Source organism: Lates calcarifer, linkage group LG5 (assembly GCF_001640805.2).
Source record: "Lates calcarifer isolate ASB-BC8 linkage group LG5, TLL_Latcal_v3, whole genome shotgun sequence".
NCBI lineage: Eukaryota > Metazoa > Chordata > Actinopteri > Centropomidae > Lates > Lates calcarifer.
The window spans coordinates 20,926,959-20,944,377 of record NC_066837.1 but is presented as its reverse complement, the minus strand read 5'-3'; the positions used below and the strand labels follow the sequence as shown (position 1 = coordinate 20,944,377).

General features: G+C 39.4%; 1 protein-coding gene across 2 annotated transcripts in view; it reads left to right on the top strand.

The window, feature by feature from the left end:
• The window catches only part of rbm20 (RNA binding motif protein 20), a 52,065-nt gene that overhangs the window by 30,910 nt on the left and 3,736 nt on the right, over positions 1-17,419 (top strand). For both annotated transcript variants that reach the window (XM_018679722.2, XM_051070742.1), the window contains 11 exons: positions 4,166-5,210; positions 5,715-5,779; positions 6,124-6,233; positions 7,242-7,342; positions 12,774-12,920; positions 13,538-13,669; positions 13,746-13,825; positions 14,047-14,761; positions 14,849-14,935; positions 15,049-15,631; positions 16,714-16,779. In XM_018679722.2, coding sequence (XP_018535238.1) covers positions 4,166-5,210; positions 5,715-5,779; positions 6,124-6,233; positions 7,242-7,342; positions 12,774-12,920; positions 13,538-13,669; positions 13,746-13,825; positions 14,047-14,761; positions 14,849-14,935; positions 15,049-15,631; positions 16,714-16,779 — 3,131 coding nt within the window. The remainder of the gene's footprint in view (positions 1-4,165; positions 5,211-5,714; positions 5,780-6,123; positions 6,234-7,241; positions 7,343-12,773; positions 12,921-13,537; positions 13,670-13,745; positions 13,826-14,046; positions 14,762-14,848; positions 14,936-15,048; positions 15,632-16,713; positions 16,780-17,419) is intronic.

The window sequence follows — 17,419 nt, the reverse complement described above, 5'->3', positions numbered from 1 at the left end:
GTATTTTCTGCCAAGAGTTTATAAAGACATTCATGTTTTTTGCGTGTACGCATAAGAAGAAAAGAAGAATGTCTGCTCTTACTTATGTGATTTAAATTATTTGTCTATAAGCAAGTTAAAATACATTTGTTTCCTTTTGTCTGCCAATAGCAGCCCTGGTTCCCTGCATTGCATGAATTAGCAAATATTCTTGAATATAAGCTCCCTGGTTCAGAGGTGGATGTGTCAGTGATTAAATTTTTTTGCAGAGCTGCTTATATTCCCAGTTGTTGAAAAGAGTAGATTATAGATTATACACGATTAACAGTTTGCCACCCTGTTCTCTGCAGCCAAATAGTACTCCTGATTTAGCAGAAATTTGGTCTGTTTGAAGAAGACTAGGTTATACCCAATTTCTGAATATTTCTTTCTTTCTCTTTGTCATTTGCCACAAAGACCAACAAAGTATGTACTGGAGTATTATCTACTTCACTGTTGTGTTATTAATACATATAATTAGCTACTCTCTCTGTTAGTACATATAGTACGTATAGTTACACATATTCTAATGCATTTTAACTTGCATTTGTTTAGTTTTTATCATAAGTTGATATATGAATGATAAACACATCCCATTTGTTTGTGTCTTGGTGGCATGGCTGTAAGGACTGTTTCAAAATAACATCATTAAATCACTTTACTCATTTGTAAAGTTTTTGCTAGCTTTTCTCTCTTGTCATCTCTGTCTGCAGACTCTCCTCTGTGACTCTGTTAAACTCTTCCCTGCCACACCTGGTTGAAGTTTGTTTGACACCTATATTCCCTCATCACAAGATTGGTCTGAAGTGTCTCGTACACTCTGCCAGCTGCCCAAGAGTCCATATTAGTCTTTTAAGGACACTGTGTCTCGGGACAGCAGAGGGCAACTCTTGTATTTATAGCTTTGAGTCATAAGTTGGAATGGTGTAAGTGTATCTCTCCATCAACATGCTTGTTCGCTTAAGAGTGCGTACAATCAAAACTGGCAAAACTGGGGATTGTCAATTGTCCAAAATGAGTCAGCTGTCATAATTATGTGTGCTACCCCTTAGACTGTGGTTAGATTTTGAGCATGACTATAGGTCTGTTTTAACTTTTTGCTATTAATGTATTAATGTATGTATCGTAAATACACAAAACCTAACCTAATACCCATGTAATCATTTAACTTAATACTTAATGCATGTACAGTAATATATATGTGTATATATATATATATATATATATATATGTGTGTGTGTGTGTGTGTGTGTGTGTGTGTGTGTGTGTGTGTATATATATATATATATATATATATGGGGCAACAGTTTGAATGTGATGAAATGATGGAAAATTGTTTTAAAGAATTTAGAATTAAAAATCTTATTTTTCTTTGAAAATAGTAATAGTAATAGTAATAATATCCACTGCTGATATTTAGATTTGAACTTTTTAGTAGTTCGACCAGCAAATTTCAAAAATGGCTGGTGAGCAGCCTGGCTCCAAGTTGACTGGACAAATATTATGGTAGTAAGTCATAACACTGGGTGTGTTATGTAAACTGAACATGTATGCCAAAAAGAAAGTTATATTGATGTAACTAAGCCATTGTGATGTGGAGCTGCAGGCACAGAATTAGTTCTCAATTGTCTCTAAATTAATGTTGAATTTGATTCTGCCAAGGTTTTGGAATTACACCTGTATTTTACACTGTAGTGATAGAAATCAGTTAAAATTGCACAACCATTAAACCATTTAGCCTTAAGTCAGTATATGTAATTGTTCAGTCATGTCAAAATTCAAAACAAACTTAGACAGCTTCATTGAGTTTTCATTTTCTAGCTCAGGGGTGTGATTTCAGGACCATATGTCCACAGCTGGATAGTTTATACTGTATCTTAGTAGAAGTATGAGTGATGGTTGTGATATGATGAGTTTATGATGTGGCAGTGCAATCACAAGTCCATATCATAACTAAAGAAGCCAGTGGGAAAACAGACCTTAAGGTGATAATCTCACGCAAGATTCAGTTGCATAAATTCATATCTATGTCTCTTGAACTTTTTTATACTTAAGGACTAACACAACCTGTTGTATAACCCATCTTTCCACCCGTGTTTGAAGGATTTATGTATGATTACAAATTAACCATTATGTGTCAGTATCTCTATACACAAAAATTCATGGCTGACATTGTCTACAATTTAGAACTTAATTTCATTTTCATGCATAAACTCATTGCTCTGTCACCTTTCAGCAGGGTTGGTGTGAGCAGTGGCTAGATAGGGAGGTGTCAGGTGCTTAACATAGATAATGTGATGAGTAGTTGAGTAGACTAAGTTTAGACAGCATGTGAGGGCATTCATCAAAAATTGAAAGGACAGACCAGTCAAACAGGGTCACAGCGCTATGTGATGTGGTTTTAAGTGATTCTATTACAGTAGTTTGTGTTGTAAGAAGATCAGAATCAGAATCAGAATCAGACTTTATTGCCAAGTAAGTTTGCACATACAAGAAATTTGTCTTAGTATATTGGTGCTAAAGGACAGTTATAGTAAAAGAAAAGAGTGAAAAGCAAGAACTATGTTTACAAGGAACATAAATATACATAATTAAAATGTAAAGTGTAGAGTGCAAATGTTTGGAGGTGGCAGTGATTGTCCAGATGTGCGTTAATGTAACGTGTAGTGGGGGTTGGGGGGATTATAGTTTGTGACAGTCTGCGTGTGTGTGTGCTGGGGGGGCTAGATGTTAGCTAGCTGTTGAGGAGCCCAGTTGCAGACAGGAAGAAACAAGGTACTGTACATGGTATACTGTACTGTACATGGTTTATCCTAAACCCAGCAGCACTGACTGTACATGGTGTACAGTACAGTATACCAGTAGGAAAACAGGGTACTAGGGCCGCTAACCTTTTGATATTTGAACTGTGCTCTATACAGCTGTCCCTCTTTAGCTGCAACTGTGTTACACCACCCATCCATGGTAGAGATGCTGTGACCTCTCTGTTAAAGATTAAATCCCTGATTTTCCACACTGGTGAATGGAAATGATGATGAATGCTGTTACGATGTCTCATGATAGCCCTGGTTTGGACTGACCATAGTGACGTAAGCCAGAAAGGTAGCAAGAGCAACAGGACTGAATAATGGGGCAGAGACAGAGAGTCTGTCCACGGTAAATGTCCTAGTCTAGTGATATAACGTAGTTGGTCTATGGAGGCTGCTGCTCACTTATGTCTATGGTCTATCACTGGCTTAGCAGGTGATTTTTTTGTCAGCAAATTTGACAGACATATCTGTGACATAAGGAGAAAAACAGAGGCTGAGAACCCTAGGTTTCAGTATTTCTTTTACAAATTTTGTTAAATCATGCCCTCCACATTGCCTCATTGCTAGATCCATTGTCCCAGGTTCTACTGCATGGGCATGTGGTTGAGAGACTTACCAGAACGTGTACAAAAAAGATACCATTATGAAATTAGACAATATAAGAAATTCTGGATATATTGCAAGTTGTAATAATGGACATTTGCTTTTTCCTAGCTACGTTCATCAGCCATATTACCAAAGGAAAATATGTTTACTGATCAAAAACAAAAATATATTTTAAGGTTAGAGAACAGATTCATCAGTAGCAAACTGATGAATCTGTGCTATGTAATAACTCTTGGCACTGGTTACTTCCTTTGGTTTATCCTAAACCCAGCAGCACTGACAGCCAGCTGATGGCTGTGCCCAACTGTCGGCCATCTGCTGGTTGATCATTTGTAAGATTTTACTTTTTTGCTGATGTTAGCTGTAGAGAAAACAGTTGTGTGAATATGAGGAACTGAAACTTTCCTTTCCAGGAGTACTGTAGGAAATGTATATTTGAATGAAATATCTTCTCTGTAGCTTTCTGCTTAATCAAAGTAGCTAATTTAACTGCTGGTGGTGGCTTGTTAGCAGTGTCATAATGAGTAGCAGTCTCAATTAGCATACCATTTATAATAAAAAAGTAGAATGAAGCCACAAAATCGGATTGGCTTGTCTGGGTCTGTTGAAAGTGCCTAGTCTGAATCCCACTTGTAGAGCATGCATATGACAACAGACGCAAACACAAACTTAGCTATTGTGTGACATCTAGCAAGCAGAGTGGATTTGTGAACTGTTTTATTTTCCTACAGCATCGGTGCGGTGCCTGTGGACAGCACCGATAAGAAAGGCCTCCAGGTGGGTGGCCAGTTGCCAGGCAGTGTGCAGGCAGGGGCTCAGCAGCAGAACCAGCAGCTTCTCCTGACTCCAGCCAGCCTCCAGCTCGCACAGCTTCAGGCCCAGCTCACCCTCCATCGCCTCAAATTGGCTCAGGGCGGCAACACAGCCACTGCCGCCACCGTCCTCAATCAGGTTCTTTCCAATGTTGCCATGTCCCAACCCCTGTTCAATCAGCTAAGGACTTCAACTATGGTTGGGAATCCACAGGGTGCCTTCCCCACAGGGGTGCTAGGTTTTCCCTCCTCAAATTCAGCTCTGGGGGCCTTGGCAAGTGGACTCCACCAAAACCCAGGGAATGTGAGACTGAACCATCCTGGTGCAGGGGGCACAGTGGGCCAACAGGGAGCGGAGTATGGTAAAAAGTCAGGGTCAACTTACCCTTCTGATACTGATCGGCGTCTTCAGTACAACTTAGCTGGAGGGACATCTGCCTCATCAGCCACAGCAGGTGATGGACAGTACACAGTGATCAACACTCAGGCAAAAAACACGAACAGTGTTGGTTTTCAGAGAGATTTCTATGGGCTAGATATGCAGGGGCAACAAGCTGGATTTAGTGTGAATGAGCAGAACATAAATGTCTATAACTCCACTGGGCATAAGGAGCAATGGAAAGGCCCAGCCAACTTGAGTCACGCTGGAAAGGTGGATATGGTTTCCAACGCAGCCACAGTGTGGACAGCAGCTGGGCAGCCAATTCGGTCTCGAACGGAACTGTATAACCCAGAGGAGCCAACCTCTGACCCCAAGTTCATTCACAGTGGCGGGGTTTCCTCTTTGGGTTCAAGTGGCACACAGGGATTTGGGGGCTATCAGCCCCTGCATGGAACTGAGGAAACCCTATCATCAGGTACCAGGACACTTCAGCCTTATCAAGTCAATGATTACCACGCTGTCACACCCACTCAACTGCCACACCAGTGTAGCATCTGTGACAAGAAGGTCTACAACCTCAAGGTGAGTGAAGTCATCAGTCCAAGTCTAATGATGCTTGTTTTGAAAACATATTGTAGACTAAAAACTAAACAAAATTATTCACCACCAACGTAACATTTGCTAGCTCATACCTTATTTAAATATAGACAATGGAGAATTAAACGAACAGGCAAACAGGTTTTCTCCAAAGAAAACAGGAGGTCATGTGATGCTCATGATATTTTCCAAACCTTAAAATTTGTCCTGGCTTTGGATGACAAAATGGGCATTTCAGCCTTAAAATAGCTTATACTGTAGCTAAATGTTTAGATTTGAAGAGCAGCCACTAACTAACTGACTAACTAACTAACTTATCCAAGATGTTGTCTCTTTAATTGCTCTCAGTCATGAGCTTATACACGGGGTATGTAAGAGCTACCAGGGGAGGGCAAGCAGTGAGCTTCCAGTGTGTCCAAGCTGTCTGAGTCTATGTTTGGACGGTGTGTGTGTGTGTTTGTATGTATGTATGTATGTGTGTGTTTTTAGGACTGGGACCAGCACGTGAAGGGAAAACTACACCTGCAGAATCGAACATTGTACACACACGAAAGGTGAGACAGAGCTGGTGGCTTCACACTGTCTATTCTGTTGATGCTGTTTTGCTGTTTGTCAACATTTGTAAAAATGTTTGCCTTTATTATTGTCCTTCATCATGATTTGGTAATTTCCCCATTCTTTTACCAGCTTTGTTTAAATGTGATTTTTTAGCTTTAGCATTGTATTGATCACTCCAGGGCAAATCTCTTGTGTGTGGGAAACATTTTATTTTCCTTTTCCTTGCTCTATATACAGCTGTCTTAAGGTTTCTATGAATATGAGCTCTGTCACAAGATATGAGTGAGCAAGGCGAGGTAGGGGAGAGGCAGCTAAAACCAGCCTTCTATGATTGTTGCAGCTCCGCCGTGGTATCAGCTGGAGCTGTTCACTACACTGTCGGCAGGCCTTCTGATGGAGGTCTGAACCCCGCAGGAACAAACTCCATGGTCTACTCTATTGCAGGTCAAGGTAGGACAGCCTATTCGTCACCACCATTAACCAAGTGTCCCATTTTGCTGGGGATGTTAGAGTGTTTTTTTTTTTTTTTCTGATTGCTGGAATATGTGAAATAGAGTTACATGAAAGTATGGGGCAACATGTTTTTAGAACTTGACACAGTGTATTTTGATACATTGATGTATAATGTTAGAATAAATCATTTTGAAATCAAAATAATTGTGACCACAACATTGCCCCAAACCTTAATTTGTACTTATTAGGCGTTAATGACTTTTGGCACATATATTATAACCCCCAAACCCACAAAGCTTATGATTTATGTGTAGTGCTTTTCTACACATAAACAAACTGAGCACCTGTTCTCTATTATATCAATGGTATCTCCACAATATTAAATATCCCTTATGTATTCCCTTATGTATTATTACTTTAAGATGTGGGTGGCCCAGGCAGCCTCATTGTTTTCATGGAATGGGTCTTTTAGCAGCCAAGTTGGAGAGATGGTCTCTCACTCTGACAACCATGGAAATATATGTAACTTGAACCTGAAGTGTCTTCTTTTGAGCTGTTCAAGTCACAACTGTTAATCAGGTGCCATTTTACAGAAGTCTTGAAGCCATACCATTATGATTATAGTGTGTATCATCTAATTCAAAGTTTAGAGAACCTTTTTCTCTGGAGTTTAAATAAATCTTAATTTAACATTTGGATATAAATTATAGAGGTACCACAAACTTTAATTTAAAAGGAGTTTTCAAATTGTTAGTTGTGAACATCAAACTCTTGCTGGATTAGACAATAGGGTGTAACTGAGAAACTGAGCGTGCATTCACATCACACTACAGTATCACCACACTTCCCAGATGTTGATTCTTAGCCCTTGTTTTGAGCCCTTTTCTTTCAACCTGGTGTTTTTGAATTACATTTGCCATGAAGTCAACTAATGTAACTTTTTCCTCACACCTGGTCTACTATACGACAACAATTTTAAATCCAAATTTCAAATTGTTTCCACAGATGTATCCTCAGGAGCCAATACATCATACTTGCCAGCTGCAGCCATGAAGACTTATCCCACGTCAGACACAGGATTTGCCTCACACCAGCCAGAGTCAAAGGTCAGACAAATGCTTGGGTTTTTTTTCCCCAGAATTATTAGGTTTGGCCTTGGCATGTAAATCAAATGCTTTGACAAGTTCTGAGGAATATATATATATATATATATATATATACACACACACACACACACACATACATATACACATATACATATACATTTACACAGCATTTCTTCCACCTATCTTTAAAGATTTCTTTGCATATAAGGTGCACAATGAATGGATGCCAAAAGTGTTTTGCGTAATGAATGGACCCAGATCCCCTTGTTGACAGCTGCTGGGGCCCTACAGAAGGCTTTGTCTTTGGTTTGACAACTCTTTTCCACTGAAGTGAATAGCCAGGCAAACTGTGTTATTAAATATTGTCTAGAAAATATGTGAGGAGATTTTTCATAAATCTCGCTTAATGAATCCAGCTCCTGGATATAAGTGAAGCTGTAAAATGTGGATATAATAATAATAATAGGGCTTCTGTATTGAGCAAGACCTTTTTGTAGCATTGAAATCTGGAGAGAGTATTAAAATTTTCATCATTACTTTTTTACTGATTCACTTCATTTTTGGCAGGGGGGTATATTTCACATTTTTTGGTGCATCCCACTGTAAAAATTTGTTTAGACCAGACACCACTCAGTCTTGTCTTTAGTTGTCTGCCCTTCAGAAACAGTTTCATATGAACAAAAGCAGCTGTCTACACAATCTCTGTACAGGCCCATGCTCCAAATACATCACACACATGTAATTGCAATGCTAACTGCATTTCAGTTTTTTTTTTCTACTTACAAACATAATAAAGCCATTGTGTGATCGCTGTAGCTGAAATATAACACTGTGGACACTGATGGAGGATTTGAAAAGGCTGCATGGTCAGCCTTGACTTTACACCATGGTAAAACCAAACAGGAGAAAATGAGCACAACAGTACAGCAACAACAAATTATAGGGACATAAAGTATACAACATAAGCATTTGTCCAGAATGTTTTATCCATATTGAGCTTATTTAACAAGCAATAAACTAATATTTTATTTTATTTACTCTGTTTCTAGCCTTTCGATCTGTAAAGACACTCAGATTATAGTGGAGGGTGCAAATATAATATATATATATGGAATGTGGAAGGTTACCAATAATGAAGCAAAGTAAATGTTAATCTCATCACTCTGTCTTTGGCCCCAATTAATTAAGAGTGTCTCTAAGATCTCATCTGTCAATACTTGTTGCCCTCCAGTCAGTTTGTCTGTCCAGAACTGTTGGCTCTTGACCAGGGTTGAAAAACAGCAGCTGTTGATAAGCGTCCATCAAGAGGGCAGGTCTCATGAAAAGCACAGTACAGATGATGAGCGAGGTGAAAGGCGCCTGAAATTAGTCCCAGCAAACCTGAGGAAAGCCTAGACTGGTGCCCAGTGCGCAGCTTTCATCAATCAGCAGGCAGGAACACGCACACAATGCAGGTGCACATACCTGTACACAAACACATACTGTACACACAGTATGTGCAGACTTATACAGACTTATACAGTGTTTATATTATTTATTTTAGCTGTAGTTTTTTAAAACTCTTCTAACATATCCTACCACCCCTCAAATTGTAATACTGTATACTGTGTATCAGCGTTTATTGATTAGACATTTTGGGATTTTCACAGATTTCACAGAGTTTAACAAATCTCAGGCAGGTTCGCAAATAATGAAGGTTTTAATTTTAAGGTATTATTAATTAAAGGTAGGCTACTAATTTTTCTTAACTCTTACTGAACTTACAGCAATTCTGAAATATTGTTATATCTTCCTGTGTTGTTCTGATACAGTTTATCATCCATATCATTAACTTTTCAATGAGTCATTTAAAATTAATGCGCAGAGTGTATTTTGTATATAACCATGCAATGCTGTGTATGAACAGATTGCACTGGAAGAGAATGTGCGTAAATATTACAACCATTTATATAGGTAGAATAAGGAAATGAAAAAGAAAAAATAGCTCTGTGGTAATAAAAAAAATATTGCTTGCTCCTAGAATAAAGAACTATATGATCGATAGGGGGCTGTAACAGATTTTCAGGCCATATCGTTGAAATTACATCTCTTCTTCCATTCCAACAAACGCTGATGTTGTGTGATTTTGTTTTTTTATATCACTCATTTATTCTTTTCTTCCAGGGGGGGCCTATTTAACAGGAGCCAGAACTTAGTGATGTGAAAGTCATATGCTTCATTGGTTGGTTATTGACAAAGGGATTTATTGTATCAGTGGAAAAATATTTATAGGCTGTGCAACATGAGCTAATGTTAGTTGCAATAAACACACACCTGTCCAAGCAGAACAGGTGGACTTTTATTGTTTCTAAATCCTTGTGTTGAGCAGAGCACTCACACAAAAGTGTACACATGAACACACACACACACACACCACACACACACACACACACACACACACAATAATAATTTCTTAACTTAATTTTAATTCACATAAAAATGAAAATCTAACTAAAAGAAGAAACTTAAAAGAAAAAACAAAAGACTACGACAAAAAGTAAAGAAAATCAACAGTCACTATAATATTTACACAGAAGCTCACACACATATGCACATACATACGATCATACTAACATGCATGTTTGCACATACACAAATGCTCCATAGGTTGGACTGCAGTGTTCAGCAACCCAGCTTTAAGTTACACAGTAGCTTCGTGTGAAAACTGAACTCAAACAGACATAAACACAGGATTACAGCTAACTGCTGTAAGGAGCACAGACCTAAAGAGCCCTGGGTCACACCCCCAGGCAGCGGTGTAAAGTTTCAGACTGGTGAGAGACTGGTAAAGTGATCTGAGGGATCGGCGTGCGAGCACTCTGTGTAGGAACGTGGGGAAAAACTGTGAAACCAGACTAACCATCTCACTGAATCCTCCAACATGGATCCCACTTTATACAAATAAACAGACGTGTCCTTAGGACAGATTCCAGCTCATGTCAGTCAGCATGCTATCAGTGGAAGCAGGAAAGCACCACGTGAAATGGCTGTTATCCTTTACACCATTTGGCTCTAGTTTGCCAGGTCATAGTGTGAAGTGTGAAGTTTGTCAACAACAACACATATGGTTGAACACACTGTGGCAGGTAAAGCCATTACCTCTGTTGGCTGTAGTCTGTAGTCTAGGGGTTGCAAATTGTCAAAAATAGAATATAAATACAAATACAATGTACAATGTAATAAACTCACAAAGATTTAGTTATACAAGATATATTTCAATCAGGCAACCTGGCTTCAGAATGAATGCAAAATACTATTTTCTCTTGCTGTACTTTTATATTACACTGAAGTTAGAATGAACCTTAGTGCCAAACCTGTTTTGTGTTGGTAATTCAAAACAGTAATGACAGTTTTTAAGCTAAAGTGGTTGAACAAAAAATCTACATGTAATTTAAAGTTCTTGTTTTTGCTGTTATGTTGGAAATCCTATCTGCAAAGTAGACCATTTTAAAGAGGCCCTGGCAGTGTTTGTAGTGAGTCCTTGTGAGTTTGCAGTGACATAGCATATCTCTGCACTTCTGGTTTGTGGTCAGCAGAAACAGCTACTGTTCAAAACCTGTGCCAACCTTGACAGTGATATCAATGCTGTGGTCAAACTGTCTGGACTTTCAGACACAGACCACGTTTTACAGTTCAGACATTAGTGAATGCAGAAACCAACGAACAAGACTCTTGTTCTCTTTAATATTCCAAGGGCATAAACAGCCTATTCCTGGATCTGTTTATTGAGCCAAACCTGCATTGACCTTTATGTATTCTGGTGATGGCAGTGGCATTGGCACAGAGCTGGTAATAGAATTATCACTTCTGCATCTGAAGCTGTTAATGTCAGCTTGCTGGCCAGAAACCATTAAGTTGTGGCATGACAACCCAGTAATCCAGCTCATCCAGAGCCAGATCATCCAGGTCTCTTGTTTGGGATAGTATGGGCAGTAACATGGCCTTTCCACAAATTGTGAATAGAAATTACGGTCCATAATCTAGAGTATGCGATTTGTAAAAGAATCAAAAGTGCTTTTTAAAAAGAAAGTACGAGATTGCAGTTTAGTTATTCACAACTTCATTTCTGTCTCAAGTTATCGACCAAGGATTTTGTAACATAGACTCACATATTATTTATATATTATTTCTGATCAGTGCTTCATGTATTTGTTTAATACTGCTACAGTTGCCTCTGATTATGTTTTGACATGCATAGCAAAGTGACTTTGAGATCATAAGCGTTTCCTCCTCTCCTTTATACATTCTATACTTAATGGCTTTTGGACCCAGTGTGAAGTGTATGTTAGTGTTGGGGTTTCCCTGAACAAATTCCCTGTAAAAACAGAGACCTGGCTGCTGGTCCGAGGTGGAATTAGGACCCCCAGTCTGTCCCACACATGGGACTGTCTGTCAGGCTGGTCAGCCCAGGAAAGCAGGAAGAGGAGGAGGGGCACTGGAAAAACTGCAGTTGCAGCACAATGGTTGCAGAAATAAGACTCCATGATATAACAAGCTGAATTTATAACTGCTTTCTGCAGAGATGTTAAAGGAACACAAGGTGTGAAATAGTATGTGCAACAGCTAGTCTGATGATGAGTATAAAGTATATAGACAGATTAACTCAGTCAATGGTCCTTGCATATGTGTTTTTAAAGGTGGAATATGTTGTTATTTTCTGTGAAACTAATGGAAAGAGTGAAACGGCAACTAAAGGGGGTCATGCGGCTCATCAAAACAGTGAAGGTATATATATGATGGATGCCGATCTTCTTTTAGAGTTATATATGTCTATATTATGTATTTATCTAAAACCAAAACAGATGATTACTTTCAGCTCATACTGTATATATGCAGTGTGCTGTGTCTCCATTAAAAATATTTTACTCAAACTCTCATTATTCATCTACCCACACTTTAAGATAAAAAAGAGGGAAAGACAAATGGATGTTGAGCAATCCAGGTCACTATACTTGGCAGCCTAGAGGGATCTGTGTCAAATGTGTGAAATGTCTGGGGACAGTCAGCTGACAAGTCTCTAAATCCAAACAAGAAAACTTTCATTATCACTGTTGCACTGCTGCCAAGGAACTATTAATAGCTAAAATGAGGTGGGCTGTTTCAAGGAGGGAAAATGACATGACATCCTGCCTGATAATGTTACACAGACTACTTTCCTACAGTATGCTTGACTCTGATGTGCTACACAGATTGTTAAAAGATCATACAGATATTTTTATAATTATGCTTTTGTGCAATTTCAATTTCATGTGTATGTAGTTGAGGGTTAAGCCTATCTTCATGTAATTACTGTTGAAAGTGAAAAAAAGGATGTACTGGTCATGGTGTTAATGGCATTGTAAGTAATGATCTGTGTGGTGCTCAAAGTTTATTTTGTTTTAATTATTTGCAGCCATTTCCACCAAGAAAAGCAGTTGCAGGGCGAGTCGTTCATATCTGCAACCTCCCTGAAGGCAGCTGCACAGAAAATGATGTCATCAACCTGGGACTACCCTTTGGCAAAGTCACCAACTACATCCTCATGCGCTCTACCCATCAGGTACAAAATATTGTTATTGTTATTTGTCAATTATTTGTTATTTATATTTATTAATAAATATTTTGGATGCATTTTCTTAAGTTAAATATTTACACAATAATAGTGTAATAAGTTTGTACAGTTGTAGTTTCATCCTGACTGAACAACAAAATCATCTTAAAAGTCTATGTACTTCCAGAGATTTCTGACCTGATGCGCTCTTAAAAAAAAAAACTGTGTTGATCCTGTGAATAATTTCTCTTGGAATTAATGTGTCAAAATGCAAATCACCAAATTATCAATGTGCATTTTTATTACTATGATTATGATTATTTCTAATTAACATTTTTATGTGCTATCATCTACTTAATCATTAACTCGCTGGCAGTTTAACTACCAATACATGACAGCTCACTCAAGGCTCAAGGTTTCATTTATCAGAACTGGACTGCACCATTAATTTCACCCCTATCAAATTTAAGGTAATCAAACTAAAATGGTCTTGGTTACAGAGACTAAAGAGACTGTTCTGGTGATTTATTTTGGTGATGAAATGTGATGCCTTGTGGTGATTATTTTTAAAGAAGTTATGTCCTTCAAGAATTGTTGTTTACAGCAAACTTCTGTTTTCCAATCAGGCATTTCTGGAGATGGCATATGTTGAAGCAGCTCAGGCCATGGTTCAGTACTATCAACTTACTCCAGCTATGATTAACAATCAGAAACTTCTCATACGAATGTCTAAGAGGTACAAGGAGCTACAACTCAAGGTAACACTGATGAACAGAGTGAAGAGCAAGTTATAGGCTGTTTTTTCCACTTTCTAAAACTTTCTTTTCTTTTTAGAAACCAGGTAAAGATGTTCAATCGATCATTCAGGATATCACCTCTCAGCGGGAAAGGGACGAGATGCAAGAACTTGAACAGTAAAGCAACTTTTCATTTTCCTTTCAGTCTCAAATGGTTGTTTTTCTGTAGCCATGTTCTGTGAACCACCATTGGACAAAAGCAAATGGAAATTCATGTGAAAATGTCATAGATTATCACTTAAGTCAAATCAGTGTAATATTTCTGAACTAAAACATTCCAACACAGAGTACAGCTTTAGTCGATTCCACCATGTAATCTACCTATCATCTTTCTGCAGCTACATGCCAGAGAGAGCACGCTCCCGCAGCCCTATCAGCCGCTCTCTGAGTCCTCATTCCCACAGTCCCAGTTTTACATCATGCAGCTCAGCCCACAGCCCCCAGGGGGGACCATGCAGAGGTCCAGAGAGAGGCAGCAATGGCCTGGGACCCTGCCGGGGCTCTTGGGATTGGACAGCAAATTTAAGAAGGGGTGAGGACGAAAGGGAGAGAGATGACCCGTGGAGGAATGGGGGAAGTGTGGATGATGATCGGCCTAACGGACGGGCAGCTGACCGTCGGAAGGCCTACCAGAAACCCTTGGATCACATCAGCTCGAGATCAGCAGATGAGCGAGGAGGAGGTGGAGGAGGAGGGGGGGGTGAAGGGATGAGGGGCAACAGAGACTGGCACCCACGAGGCAGCCCTCAAGGCATGTCCTTCAGCTCTTACAGGAACATGGAGGATGACTTCTACATGAAAGAACAAATGTACAAGTCAGACAAACTGCCCAGACCTCCGTACCAAAGGCATGATACAAAGCCAAGGAGGAGGGATGGTGGTGACTACCATGGCAGGTCGAGGCATTCTGATTATGAGATGAGTGAAGAGCAACTTTGCAGAACATCAGAAGAAAAGAGGCAGAGTTCACCAGGAAGGGGCAGGAGCAAAAAGTCAAGCAGGAGACACACCACTGCAGAAAAACACGAGAGAGAAAATGCCACTGAGAATACTGTGAGTAAATTTTATAAATGCACATTGTTTTGTATACCTGCTTTATGTGATGTATTCTTCTAATAACTAAGTCAACATTTTTCTCAGGATTGCCAGTCAAAAGAAAAATCTGTTTCACCTCAGCAAAGTGATAAACCAAAAGAGGCTACTGAATGCAGTAAAGATAGAGACACTGTAAGTGAACATTTTAGTCTGTATGACACATTCACTGTCTCCCTCAGACCCTTATTTCACCCCACAGGTTAACTGTAAAGATTAACTGTTATCGTCTTAATCCATTTCCCTAGGAGAAGGACTGGGAAAGTGGAGTTGATACTGATGAGGAGTGTTGGTATCCTAAGAACATGGAAGAACTGGTCACTGTTGATGAAGTGGGAGGAGAAGATGATTCCATTATTGAGCCAGACCTTCCTGAGTTGGAAGAGTACGCAGCCTGCCCCAAAGAGCCTGTGGAGGAAGAAGCAGTCGAGGAGCATGTGTCACCACCTACCTCTTCCCTGGAGGTGAAGGAGACATTTAACAAGAAGTCTAACCAGGAAAAGTCCTGTGGGGATGCTGGAGACCAGACTGAAACAGCTGTAACTGAGAAAGCAGGGAATGTTTTAACTGTAACCAGTCCTGAAGAGCAGAACCTCAAACAAGTGCCTCCTGAGCTGCCAGTCACTAACATTAGTGACTTCCCCAGTGAGGAGTTCAAGGCTGCACTGGAGGAGACATGTTTAGAGGATAAAGTGACCAACAGTGGGCCATTACAAGAGCCAATGGAAAATCACGTTAGAGTACCAGAGGACAGCAAGACCCAGATAGAAGGACAGGTCATGGAAACAATCACTAATGGGGCACAACACAAGGATGGCATTCTTAAAAAAGGTACTTTCCATACAAGAAATATTATACAGATCTCCTTCAGGGTCCAATTAATTGTTACACAAACATCCTTTAGGTTAATCCACAAAGAAAGCGTCTTTTGAATTCTTCTTATTGACAGTTACTGGCCTGAATCATGGAGCAGATGTGCTTCCATGTTATCAAATGTAGCAGTTCACACAGACTCTGAGTCTCCTGACTGGCTCCAAATCCATTTTTTCTCATCTATCTTGCCAACTCAAACAAATTATATCTATACTTATTAATGGCATCAATATTAATTAATCAATGCCTTAAGTGTTATTATAAGTATTCTGATTTCAATATAGGCATAATGAAATAAATAACAAAGCTGTATTATTCACTCTTCTTGGAGCTTACATAAAAAATATTAACATTTCTCCACGAGGTGATTACAGAAAATATTCTTGCACATCTTAAAGTCTGAGCAACAGGTGTGTGGGATCAAAAACTCATAACTTGAGAACAAAAGGCAAAAATCCTGCCCACTTCCATCACTGGTACTCACTTAATTAACAATGTTTTGGTCCTACATCCACATCTGGCAAAATTCAATGAATGGATGAATGGATGATTTTCTCACATTAGTCACTCTGCTGAAGACAGTTTGCTTGGCCGCTGTCCTCTTTGCTCCTCAGGCACTGTGCTGTTGACAAACAGCAGGTTTTGAGGACAGAGACATCCAAACTGAGGTCAGAGATGATGTGGAATAAACAGATTGGTGCTTCTGAAGTGCTTACATGCCACTGACGTGAATTCCCAGTGAGCTCTAAAATCTGATCAATGATGTTGTTTTTTTTTCTGAATGAATAAATAAATGAGTTTTACATAGAACGCAGAGGACAACAGAATGGTCAGCAGTTGAAACAGTAGGTTTGTATTAGACTACAGAGTATATACATCAGTTGCAGGGATGACTGTTACAAGGAAACTAAACAGATTTTTTTCCTGACACTATGTATTGTCCTAAACTTATTACTAAAAATATATTGTCAAGGAAAAGTACAAATTCTAAGGAGATTTTGTGCATCCTGTCATTCTCATAAGTTATATGCCTTTCACAGAGATTGAGGCCCCCTCACCATCTCGTGAGCAAGACAAAGCTGTCAGTGAACACAGTATCCCTTTGGGTAAGCATAACACATTTTATTTTCATTCTTTTCTGTCATTTTTATTCAGTGTTACACTGACAATGGGTAAAATCCTTGAGAATTTTAAAACATAGACAGCACGGTTCCTATTTTGTCAGCAAATATCTGCTTACATGAGATGTACTGAGCAGCAGCAATAATGATAAGAATCAGAGAATCAGGTTTCTCAGGCTGGATTCAGCCCAGCAGTCCCCGGACTGATCTATATTTAATCGTTATTACAGATGTCCAGGTTCATGGAGTCTTGAGCCTGTGGTCTTAGTCCTAAAGATACAGTGTTATCACGAACACCATTAATAAGTGCACTGACAACCTGTTGCATTAGCACTCTAATTGACTGGAATTGCTTGGCCACTTGCTGACCTATTTCTGAGAGCAGGTTGTGAAATGCACCCCGGAGAGATGAGTATTTATATTATCATTAGGGCTAGAATGACATGGCCAAGCACATGGCCTGTGTTGGGCCTGCTGCACGGAGACTTACATAAGCCCTGGTGCAGCGTGGCAACAATAGACCAACAGCACAGACTCAAGAGCTATGTGTGCCATGAGCTGTGTGGCTATTTAAGTTGTATGATGCCCCAAGAGTGAGTGTGTGTGTCCAGACCAAACTGTGTCC